This window comes from Haemaphysalis longicornis, unplaced genomic scaffold, assembly GCF_048455015.1.
Source record: "Haemaphysalis longicornis isolate Haplotype H1 unplaced genomic scaffold, Haemaphysalis longicornis Haplotype H1 scaffold_3, whole genome shotgun sequence".
Lineage (NCBI taxonomy): Eukaryota > Metazoa > Arthropoda > Arachnida > Ixodida > Ixodidae > Haemaphysalis > Haemaphysalis longicornis.
The window spans coordinates 158,013,345-158,026,688 of record NW_027526335.1 but is presented as its reverse complement, the minus strand read 5'-3'; the positions used below and the strand labels follow the sequence as shown (position 1 = coordinate 158,026,688).

Here is a 13,344-nt window from a genome sequence, read left to right as displayed (position 1 = left end):
GAACTACCGAAAAAAATTTTACCCACAACTTGCTTGAGTTTCCGGGGCTGAAAAATGTTTTGCAAAAAATTTACCCCGCGTTATGAACGCACCCCTAAATTTACATCAAATTTCTAGGGAAAAAAATGCAGTCATTACGCAAGTAAATGCGGTTTCACTAGCGGTAGTACCGGTGGCTACGGGTGGTAGTATGTATGGCCCACCGGTGATGCCTGGGTTGGCCACTATACTAATGACACTAATGGGCATAAAAGCTGGTTCAGTAAATTTCTTCTCATAATTAGGTAGTTCATTGTGAAGTTGTACACAATTAGGAACTCCAGCGAGTTCCTATACGGGATCCTACCGGAGGCGTGTGGTAATGGGAAAAGGCTGGAGCTCGTGTTTTATTCGTACTCTCCCGAAATAAATTGTACCAAGATGGTACTCTCAAACGACTACTTACCCATGGCAAGTGTTATCTCAGTAGGTACGAGCGATACTCGACAGTCACAGTTTTATGATAAATAACATGAACTGGTACGGTGTAGGAGGCGCAGGGAAACCAGTTCTATGTCTGAACAGGCCTGCGATAAAAAAAAAAGATAATTATCAAAAAAAACATTTTGAGCGCTCCTCAGAATACGTATAGGTGCCAAGTATGAGTATTGTTTAAGTTCGAGATATAGGTTATAAAAAAATCAGCAATATTCAACACCTAAACTACAATCAGAATGCGCTCATGATATTTCAAGCCCTTGAATGAGCAGTTCGCCTAGGCGTTGATATAACCTGTTTGGTCTTCCCGGCGCGTCAGGCGTGTCGTTTAAAAAATTCTTTTCCCTCTTTTACCGGCAGGGCGCAATCCTATAAATTTGTTCTGTTAGTAACATTTACTTGGGAAAACCAAACTGGATAAATACACAAGTGAAACATTTACTGAAAAATTCTCCGAAACACCCATATTGGGTCAATAGTGTTGGTTAGGGGAAAAACGCGAAGCTACATTTAAGGCAAAGCTTTTTACCTCTAGCAGCCAACGGTTCTTTCGTGGCGTGCGGGACAACAAACTCCCAACTCGGCTGCGGACGGGGAGGGCGCTTTTCACTCACGGGGCACAGTGCAGATGGCGCCACGAATTTACCCATCCTTTCCCGCGTGCTCACGCCGGCGGGTGCATCGGCGCGACCTGGCTTTGTCGTCTGCTTTAGCGAAGGTTGTTTTGGGCCTTTTGGCACAGCTTCGCTTCCATTGCACGTTTCCTTCTCACGGCTTGATTGAATTGCTCGGGAGCACCTCCTGGGTAACCCGGACCCGACGGAATTAAGTGGTCGCAATGCAAAGATACGTTAAAGATCGGTTTTCACAGCGGAAAAACAAACTGTAAAGACCACATACAGACATCTGATCGCTAGACAAACACTAATTTTTGCGCACTGCTTGCCACGAATGGGACTTTGTTCTAAAAATTAGTGAATACAAATTCGGTTGTGTTTTAACAGGTATTACAAAAGGCGAAAGGAGCAACTGGCTCTGATAAATAGCGATTATAAGAGTTCCCTCTGCTTTCTCGCATTTCTCGAATTTACTAATCTAACTAGTTTAAATCGATATAAATGGGAATCACTAAGCTCACATGCCGAATTGTTTCGGTGTCCGCGCTCGTGTTGCACGGTGGTATAGCTACGAGCTAGCACATCAGGATGGCTAGGTTCCGCTGTCTCACCCTTGGAATGGCGCATCTCGCCGTTTTCTTTCTGACGACGCCCGTCCGGGCTACAGCGGCGGCCTCCGCCGCTCTAAACCGGCCGTGGCCGACATTTCTGCGTTCGGGATGCCGCTTCTGCGAATTCTAGGTAACGGGAAGAAAAATCTCTGGTTTCACTCTTTGTAGAGCCAAGTGTCTGAATTCAAGTGACGTCGCATGGGCAATAGTTGTGTGTGTGGTTTACAGCTTTGCTTTTCAACCACCTTTACAGCGTGGATTGGAGGCAATTTTTTTTTGTTTTACAACGGATTCAAAACAAAAACTTGAACTTGTGCAGCCTGATAAAAAAACAAGAAAACATAACACAGTTTTTTCTGTGGCATCCACTATGACGCAGGGAGCAACTACCGTTGACTGAGGGGGAAACGACTTTTTCGGCGGGCCCCATCACGCATATATCCGCGCTTGTGTTTTCAACAATGCCCGTTCTTAATGGCCCAAGCAGCGTCGTTTTGCCTGCTAAGTCGACGACTGTACAAGTCATGGACGCCATCGACAAATACAAGGTATAATATTTTCTGCATGTAATAAAAGAATTTTGTGCTCTTCAAAAACAAAACTCGGCAATGGGTTTGGTTTACTTCCACCACAGAGTTTTTCGCTACTGTTTGCCCTTCACGTTACTGAATAGGACAATGTCGTGGTAGGGAAATCAACCACGCCAAAAGAAAAACAACGATTCCTTCAGGGGTATTTTGCAAGGGTAGATGATTGCAGCTCCAAGCCTGCATTGCTATAGAGACGGCAAACGCACACCCGTCACTGGTATTTTACGCTGCCACCCGAAGTGTATTTCAGAGTATCCTTTATTTTGACGGCATGGGGTAGACCACTGCACCGTACGCTGTATCTTCCCACTATATTATTACACACGACAATTGTTTTTACTCATGTAAGCAGGGGTTCCCTGAAGTATTTTACCCCAACACGGTTTTGAGTATTATAGTCGTGTGAAAACTCGCCTGCACAATATTTCATTATGAGTTGTGATGCTCTGCCATGAACCTTGCGTTTTATGATTAAATTTTCTTTTGGGACCGTATGAACACTGTCAAGTATAAATTCTGCGTTTGTACTAAAAAATGTGTCAGTTTGAACACATCTGACAGATCGAAGATTTGCAGGTGTTTATTAAAGCGAAACATTTTATGGCTTACTCATTGCGAACTTTCTGTCACGGTAAAGAACTCCAGGAAAGCCAACTTTATACAGTGAGTTTCACGAAAGATCATGATGATGATAAGCGGAGGCACATCAGAGGACTCAAGATCATATAGATCAAGATTTCTATACACACACACACACACACACACATATATATATATATATATATATATATATATATATATATATATATATATATATATATATATATTTATATATATATATATATACATATATATATATACACAAAGTAAGAAACAAGTCTGTTGTAGAAGACTTGTCTCGAAGTCGAAACGTCGAAATAAACCCTCGGCTGTTGCTGTTACCGAGGTTTCTTACTTTGTGTTCACCATGCCTTTGGCCCCATCGCCAGCATGCTAGTTATATGTATATATATATATATATATATATATATATATATATATATATATATATATATATATATATATATATATATATATATATATATATATATACATATATATGCAGTAAAAGAAAACTTCTCGAGGAGCCAGAAAAAATACTTGAGAAAATGGTAGGCGCACGATGATTAAAAACAAAAACAGTGGTTTACTGACGTTTCGACTGCGGCACCAGTCTTCATCTTGAGTTACTCAAGGTGAAGACTGGTCCCGCAGTCGAAACGTCAGTAAACCACTGTTTTTGTTTTTAATCGTGCGTCTACATGTTCTCAAGTATATATATATATACAGGGAGCCATACAACTTGGAAGATGGTAGAGAACACAAGAAAACTTCGAACAAGGTAAACGCCACGATTGTTGCCAACGTTTCAGCAAAGAGACTTGCCTTCGTCAGGGCAATCACTCGCCTGGCTGGCACGCTTTATATATGGGTATGTAGGTCACCAGCTGAGAGGAGGGAAGGAGAGAAGGATGTGGAATGTAGGAAGCGGATTAGATCGGGAGTATGCAGCGGGAGGTATTCAGGGGGAAAGAAGGTTCTATAGTTTGAGTGGCGAAGTCTGTAAGAGGGAAATCAGCCGGGGTTGATATCCCGGGAAAGAGAGAAAGGATGAGAGGGTGTTCTTTGCCAAGCCGCACGGCCTATCGAAAGGTTCTCCGAAGCACCGGAAGCACAGCAGGCGTTTCGACGAGTCCTTATCAGAAGCTATATGCAAGCCCGAGGTCAAATGGAAAGGTAGAGAAGGGGAAAATAACTAGGCAAAGGAGAAATAAAAGGAAAAACCACACACACACACACAAAAGAAAAAGCAATACCCGCACAACTGAAATGTCACGTGTCGCCAAGAGCAACATTCCTGGAACAGGCCTTTTTTGAAAGTCAAAAACGAAAAGATAAAGTTAGAGGGACGTCGGGGGCACAAGAGAAAGCGGAGCAAAAAGACAGAAAAAATAAATAGAAATAAAATGTAATTCCAGAGAAAAAGTTGGAGGGATATATATATATATATATATATATATATATATATATATATATATATATATATATATATATATATATATATATATATATATATATATATATAAGAGAAGAAAAACTTCGAACAAGGTAAAAGCACGATTGTGGCCTACTACGTTTCAGCAAAGAGGGAAGCAAGTTCTCTTTGCTGAAACGTAGGCCACAATCGTGCTTTTACCTTGTTGGAAGTTTTTCTTCTCTTGTGTTCTCTACCATCTTCAAAGTTCTACTACTCCCTATATATATATATATATATATATATATATATATATATAAATATATATATATATATATATATATATAGATATATTCTTTACTTCTACCTTCATTGAAGCCCGTGTGTTTGCGACGTCAATGTAACGAAGGAGTTGCGTCGGTTAACGTGGGTGTAACAAATGTACTACGCTAATAAGTCAAGGTTTTTGCCCTTTTTGAAAAGTTGGCTGGCGAAATGCACTAATATAGCAAATTCGCACGCACCGCTATCTCTGGTGCGTTTCTCCGTGTGTCTGCGACGTCGGTTAGGTGCTATGACTGAATGTTGGTGTGTAGTCGCGTGTGTGCCCTAATATCTGTGGATGATTTCTTGAATGATTTCTGCTGCCTGAATACGAAAAGTTCTGTGTTTCAATACAAGCTCCAATTTCAAATGCCGTCGACACCGGCGAGAAAGAAGAGCGTGGCCACCGGGTACAGTGTCCCAGCTAGCACCACTTGAACAATTTTGACTCCAGAAAAAAGCATCAAGTTCACAAAAAGGCGCCCTTTAAGCATTTTTTGGTCCTTGAAACATGTTAAGGCTCCGAAAAGTATCGAAAAGCAAAAGTGATACTTAGTTACGTTTGTTAATTCGGAAGCCATCTAGTAGCAGCAAGCGGCAATCACACAGTTTTTCAGTGTGAAATATGTACTTGAATATAGGTGGCTTGAGGGTCACTGATGCCTAGCATATTGGTTTCGTTTCTGCTTCATTCCCGCGAACGTTTACGGGAACCCTGGATATAAAGAAAAACTAGATGTGACGAAAAAATAAGAATTTTCCTCACCTGTTATATCCAGGTTTAACTGCAGACACACACACACACACACACACACACACACACATATATATATATATATATATATATATATATATATATATATATATATATATATATATATATATATATATATATATATATATATATATATATATATATATATATATATATATATATATCAAGAATTTGGAAAGACCGAACGCAAGTGGGAAGAAAATGCCCGCCGGGTGGGATCCGAACCAAAGACCTCCAGATTGCGCTTCTGGTGCGATGAACAAGAAGCTTCCGGCAGGGCTATTTTCCCCTCCACTTTCTTGGGTATTTAGGTCAAATTAATTTTTTTCTGTGCTTGGGGGTGGTAGCCAGCCCCACGCCGACTGCTCGGGGTGCAGGGGACCTTCTTTTTAACCCCCGGGCCGCGACTCGAGTGTCTACGACATGTCGAGAGTGGTCGACCAGGGTTGAACACTCTTAAGCTCCCTATGGCACCAAGACTGCCAGAACAGAGGCCCTCGCTATGCATGTAGCGAAGCAGAATGGGAAATGAAGGGCTCGTTGAATAAAATACAGAAGTGATGGTTGAATACAGACCCGGCGGGCATTTCCTCTCCACTTTCGTTCTGTCTTTCCAAATTCTTTATATGTATGAATGACCTATCACATTCTTCCCTTTGCTTTCGTAGGTTTTCTTGTAGCCAACCATCATTTCTGCCTTTATTAAACGAGCCCCTCACTTCTTATTCTAATTCGCTACATGCACAGCTAGGGCCTCTGTTCTAGTATACCCGGTTACAACTTAAGAACGGCACCTCGCGCCTCATCACCGCAACCGGCTGTTCCTCCGCTCGGCGCAAAGAGTGCGTTACTGCGAATGTTTTTGGAAGCACAAAATAAAAGAACCCCCCAAAACAAAACAAGTAAACTTAATGATCTTGGGATTTTAAAATTTCAATGTGAGATACATTACCACAACTACCGTGTATCAAAACGTAAAAATATTATAAAAAAATGCCATTCCCAGTCAAAACCCGGTGCAAAAATGACAAAACAGAACATTATTAAGAAAAAAATAACAAATCTCAGTTTACTTTTTATGGCTTACGTGTTGTATTTTACACACGTATGCATTATTCACTAGCTTTGAAATTACGATGTGTTAGCGTATAGTGGCCTCTTTGCTTCATGCATTGTATTTTTGTCCCCACATTTTACACCATCTCATTCTCCAACATGGACGTCTCGTACGAGGTCGATTTTTTGGCGGAGCATGACTACGCAGTACCACCTGCAGCCGCATTTGTTACTGTTTCTTCGACTCCAGATTCTTCGTCGCGTTTGCGGTCTGGGGCGAGTTCACCGCGCCCTCAGAGCCCATCAACGCCGAAGCATCTGTACAGGAAAAACTGCAGCGGCATTGTTCTTTGTCGCCACGTTCAGCAGACAGTTTTGAACGTCTACATGAAGCTGCGAGGGGAGCACCAGCACGTTGGCGTGAAAGAGACTTGCAGCAAGACAAGTGAGTACACCGGTGTCAGTTTTCGGAAGATTTTGGACATCAAATCCAAAGCGAAGGCGACGGACGGGAAGCTGACAACACCTTCGTGGAAAAGGCCCGGAAGCGAGAACCGCAAACGCCGCACTGCGATGTATGACAGCTTCACTTTGTGCGCGCTGAGAAACATTGTGCACGACCTCTTTCGGCGCGACGAGCCTCCTACCCGCACAGAAGATTGCGGAAGAATTTCGGAGGAGTGAGCATCTTCCCAGCCTTCGAACGTGGACCATCCGCCGCCTCCTGAATGACATCGGCTTCGTCTTCGAGAAACGCGAACGAAACTCGATGATGATCGAGCGTCAGGACGTGCTGATTTGGCGGCAGCGGTACCTTCGTCAGGTCGCTGAGTACAGGAAGCAGCACCGCAAGGTGTTCTACACAGACGAAACTTGGGTAAACGCTGGCCACACCGTGACGAAGGCTTGAAGGGACGATACAGTGAAAACGTCTGAGGACGCTTTCCTGCGTGGTTTGATGACTGGGCTCAAACAGCCATCCGGAAGAGGAGCGCGGCTGATAGTCACCCACATCGGCAACGAGGACGGCTTTGTTGACGGCTGTCTGTCCGTCTTCAAAGGAATGAAGTCGGGAGACTATCACGAGGAAATGGACGGCGAGCATTTCGAGGCTTGGTTTGACTCTGTTCTCCCTAAGCTGCCCCAGGGTAGTGTTGTCGTCATGGACAACGCGTCCTACCATTCCAGGCGGCTGGAGACTGTCCCGACCATGTCCTCAAGCAAGCTTGACATACTAGCCTGGCTGACATCAAAAGGTATCCCGTGTGATGCAACGATGACAAAGAAGCAGCTTCTTGAACTGGTGGCACCAGTGAAAGACCAGTTTGTGAAGTTCAGGGTTGATGTCGCAGCAGAAAAGGCTGGGTGCGTCGTTCTGAGGTTGCCATCATACCACTGCGAGTTTAACCCCATCGAGCTGATCTGGGCACAGATGAAAGGTGAAGTTGCTAGGCTGAACACTGACTTCAAGATTGACAGTGTGCGGAAGCTCCTCATCACAGCAGCTGAGAATGTTTCTCCAAGCAACTGGGCCAAGGCTGTTGAGCACGTCATTGGCATTGAGGACAAGTGCCGAGAGGCGCGTTGGTTCAGCGACCATGTGGAGCCAATCATCATCAGCCTTGGGGAGGAAGACGACGACAGCTGTGGGAGTGCAGATGACGACCTCTCCGGCATCGAGCAAATGGAGTGAGGCTTACCATGTTGCAGTCTTCAGCTCCAAACGGCTCTTTTAGGAGCCCACCAAATGTTGAATAGCGGTCTGGCCTACAGCGAGCTTGCCACCTGTGTATCCTCCCACTATGTTTGCTTTATGCAGCAGAATTCAACTTCTTTTCTGGAAATACCAAGGTTGTTTACATGGCTTGTCAACAATGTAGGGCTGAGGAACATGAAACAAAACTAAGGGGGATGGTGACACAATCTTGCATTATTAAAAAGACAATCTTGTATTATTGAGGCGACGCTCTGTAACTTTATGCTCGGCTGCCTTCGCCTACCTATCTTTGTGGCCTCACGCTCAAATCTTTCCTTAAAATATTTTCATGCGGCCACGTCTGCCGGTGTTGGTTTCAAGGCTTCCAGTGGTCTTGTTTACCTTTTCAATGAGTTGGGGTTTGTGAACTGCGTCAGGATTCGTTATCCGGCGATTGCTGGTCTTTCTTTCCACACGAGCCAAACTGATTAATATGGAGAAAGACACTAGTCCATGGTCAAAAAAGACGTGTGACACCGCATCTAGCCACCCACTGCAAGAAGTCCCTGGTAACGCAGAAGCGGTCCAGGTGAGCTTGAGACGTGCCACGCCGCCATGTGTTGCGGGGCGGCACCCCACTGACGTCCCGGGTCCACATGGATCCTATCACTGTCCCACAAAACGAACATTAGTGTACAAGCTGAGAGTGTCTGGCTCTGCTCTCCCTTGTCACTGACACTTTACGCAGTTAATATGCCCTCACAAAGAAGAAATACAATACCCGTTACATTATGTGGTACTGTTTGTGGGGAGGCAAACAGGTCAGTACGAGCTTGCGCCTTGTCGGGGGAATGCACGCAAAGAAAACAAAAAAATTTCCCGCTCATGTTTGCATCGACCAGGGAGAAACCACCATCTGCCCAAGCTTGCAGTCAACAATTTTAAGGAAGTCTCTTTTTTTATAAGAATGGCTGTTCTGCCTGCACGACTACATTTAGCAGGCTAATTTACTGTCGAACCAGCAAATTTTTTGACGTTGCTACCATGTGTGCCCTGCCTTTCCACAATACACTCTTCTGCCCTTGGAACGAATGCCAACATATTGCAACAATGGACAAGATAAGCTGAATACCACCAGGGCAAGGCTGTCAGATTAAGTTATCGGACTGCCTGAAACTTTCAGCGACAAACTTCAACGAGAGGACTGTGCCTCGCGGCAGTACAGAAATTTTTTTTAAATGGCTGCTACGATAAGTGGCTGCTGTACAAAATGTGCTCATGTCGTTTTGTTCTCTTTGCGTCTAATTTGTGGCGTTGTGCCTGATGAATAGGAACCTTCTGCGCATAAGCTTGAAATTACTAAACACATTACTAAACACAAGAGTGTTTGATGCAATTGTTATTAACCATCAGCATAATCTAAAAATCTGAAAACGTTCTCCGCGTCGTCGTCAAACACGCATAATGTTGCGTACCTCGCGAAATTAATGCTTCAGCACATCGAGTACTTCACGTGCGCATAACTGCATCGATCTTTGTAACATAGTGAGTCATATAAAATAATGACGCTCTCGCTCTTTTACGTCCTATATTAAAACTTATTTGTTCATTCGTATGTCATAATTACGAAATCTCGCGCCGTTCACGAATAGGTGGGGTGAGGTGTGGACAATCGATCAGTTCTGAAATGAGAGACGCAAGATAAACAACCGATAGCAATCACCGCCAGCGCACGCACACATAAACCACACCGGACACGAGTCGTTTCCATGACTTTTAGGACTTAATCTGCCTATAAATTACTGCAGTGACGACAAACAAACTCGGTGAGAAAAGCAGATGATGTCACGAATTTATCGCGATCCTCTTTCAAAACGCGCGCGCACTGACGTCACGGGTCCGGCGCTTCGGCGGAGTGATACACTACATGAGGTGGTGCCGTTCTTAAGTTGTAACCGGGTATAGTCTTGGTTCCATAGGGAGCTTAAGAGAGTTCAACGCTGGTCGACCACTCGCAACATGTCGTTCACACTGCAGTCACGGTGAGGGGTTCAAACGAAGGTCCCCTTCACCCCGAGCAGTCGGAGTGGCACTGGCTACCACCCCCAAGCACAACACAAAAAAAACCTCGACAGAAATACCCAAGAAAGTGGGGTAGAAAATAGCCCCGCCGGTAGCGTAGTGGTCATCGCACCATACGCGTATTCTGGAGGTCGTGGGTTCGGATCCCACCGGCGGGTATTTTTTCTCCCCTTTCTGACTTTGTAAATTCCTTATCTGTTTCAATGACTTGTTGCATTCTCCCCTTTACTTTCCAAAGTTTCTTGACTGCCAACGCTTATTTCTGTTTTTATTCAGCGAGCCCATCATTTCCCATATATATATATATATATATATATATATATATATATATATATATATATATATATATATATATACATACATATATATATATATATATATATATATATATATATATATATATATATATATATATATATATATATATATATATATATAGATGGGGCAGCAGTCTACAACGCCAAAGGAGGCATAGGGGTGTGGTTAAGCTTTTTCCTTTTTCACTACGGTTAATGAAGTAAACATTGTTTTAATATACAGAAGAAAGAAAGAAGGAAAAACACGCGCCCAGAGTGGGGACCGAATCCACGCCTTTCGATTACATGTCGAATGCCTTACATATATATATATATATATATATATATATATATATATATATATATATATATATATATATATAAGAAAAACTTCGAACAAGGTAAAACCACGATTGTTGCCAACGTTTCAGCAAAGAGACTTGCTTTCGTCAGGGAAACCTCTTGGCTGGCACTATTTATATAGGGGTAGGTCCCCAGGTGTGAGGAGAGAAGGAAAAAAGGAAGTGAAATTGATAAAGCGGATTGGTTGGGGAGTATGTCGGAGGAGATATTGAGGTGGAGAGAAGGTTGTATAGTTTGACCCGCGAGGTAGGTCACAGGGAAGTCAGCCGGGTGTTGATATTCCGGGAATTTTCGGAGAGAAAGGATGAGAGGGTGTTGACCCGCCGCACGGCATACCGAAAGGTTCTCAGAACCGCCGGAAGCAGAACAGGCGAGGAGACTGGAATCCTTATCAGAAACAATCTGCAAGCCTCAGGTCAAAAGAGAAGGTAGAGAAGGGGGGAATAACTAGGTCAAAGAAAAAGAAAAAAAGAAGGAAAAGATGATAACAGTGAGGGAAACCAGAAACCACACAAACCCACACACAAAAGAAAAAGCAATAACCCGACAACTGAAATTCCACGTGTCGCCCACGGCAACATTCCTGGAACAGGCCTGTCCTGAAACTCAAAAACGAAAATATAAAGTTAAAGTGACCTACGGGGCACAAGACAAAGCGGAGCAAAAAAAAACAGAAATAAAATAGAATTCCAAAAGCAAAGGTCGGAGGCATGCGGGCGTGTACTATGCTTGAAGCTAAGGAATGAAAACAAAAGGAATTAGGTGTCCAGGTAAACAGCAGAGGGACGGGTCATAGTCTTTGGTGTTTGTATAAGGTATATGCAAGACAATGTCTAATGCTGTATTCCCGGTGAATATCGCAAGGATTCCAAGTTGCCCTAGACGCAATTATTCGAGCAGGTTTCATGAAGTTGAATTTGTGAAATAAATAGGATTTTCGGTATTTCCGGTCCCTAGAAGACTTAAAGTTTGACTGAAGTATATACAACTTAAGGACATCAAAATTGTGGCCCGATTGGTTGAAATGCTGCGCTACAGCTATGGAGGATTTGCTAAGAGTGCATGCCCAGTGACCATTAAGACGTAGGCTCATAGGTGGACTCGGTTCACCTATATACTGTTTGTGGCACATTGAGCATTCCAACATATACACAATGTTGAAGGAAGTGCACGTAAAACTTGAATTAATCTTGTGGACAAAATTATTTGTTTTTTTTACAATGCAGTCTGTCTGCAGGTGCCTGCAAGTCTTGCATCTAGGACGGGAGCAGCTGGCTATGACTGGTTGCTTTGAAGCCCCTGTTTTAGCATGCACTAAAATCATTTAAATTCCTGTTTCTCAGGTAGGTAACCCTTGGTGCTTCCGGAAAAGTCTTTTTAAGTTGGTCGTTACTGGCTCAAATGGGGTAGCACTTCTACAGTATAGTGTTTACTTTCGGAGGCCGTTTGAAAGTTTAGTTTTTAGGGCAGGCGCCCTGACGCTTTCGTTTTGTCACTGTTTGTTGAGCACGTCATCCCTTTTGAGATTGGACGCACGTTGGAACCCTCCTTGTTACTCTTGACGTTGCCGCATTGTATAGAAACATCCCTTCCTTAGAAGGAATCGAAGCTATTTCAAAAGCCCTATCCGAGAACCCGCAGCAACGTGCGCCAGAAGTGTACATACTCTGTTAAAGCTACTTTTAACTCTCAATTATTTTTTATTTGACTCATTTTTATTTTTGCACGTTCTTGGAACCAGCATGGGTACTCCATTCGCGCCGACCTATGCCAAAAATTTCATGGGGCAACTTGAAGCCACCCTATTAAGCTCTTTTCCGCATAAACCTCAGGTTTACCTCCGCTACATAGACGACATCTTCATGACTTAGGAACATGGTCGCGCGACTCTAGAAATGTTTATATCTCATCTCAATTCTTCGCATGCAACTATTAAATTTCCCTGCCCGTATTCTGAAAAAGAAGTGAACTTCCTAGATACTACCGTCATTCTAGACAACGGTAAACGTAAAACCACGATTTTAGAAAACCAACAGACAGAGAGCAGTACCTAGATTATAAAAGCCATAACCCGAGACACTGCAAGCAAGGGATCTTTGTAGTACAAGCCACTACGCTTAGAAGAGTATGCAATGATGACAGTGACTACGTAGAGCACCTAGACGAACTCAAGTTCACCCTTATGAACAGGAACCACCCGAAAAGCTCGCTCGATCAGGCGTACGAGCGTGCATCTGATCTCAAAAGGGATTACGTGCGCAACCAACAGCGACAAAACGAAAGCGCCACGCCGCCTGCCCTAAAAACTAAATTTTCAAACGCCCTCCCAAACGTAAACAATATCCTGCGGAAATGCTATCCTATTTTAGCCGGTAACGACCGACTAAAAAAGACGTTCCCCGAAGCACCAAGGGTTACCTAACGGAGAAATAGGAATCTAAAA

The 13,344-nt window shown here is 43.5% G+C and overlaps 1 protein-coding gene across 2 annotated transcripts in view; it reads left to right on the top strand.

Moving 5' to 3' along the window:
- The window catches only part of LOC144173483 (uncharacterized), an 83,523-nt gene that overhangs the window by 36,227 nt on the left and 33,952 nt on the right, over positions 1-13,344 (top strand). For both annotated transcript variants that reach the window (XM_077701889.1, XM_077701888.1), the window contains exon 6: positions 2,085-2,253. In XM_077701889.1, coding sequence (XP_077558015.1) covers positions 2,085-2,253 — 169 coding nt within the window. The remainder of the gene's footprint in view (positions 1-2,084; positions 2,254-13,344) is intronic.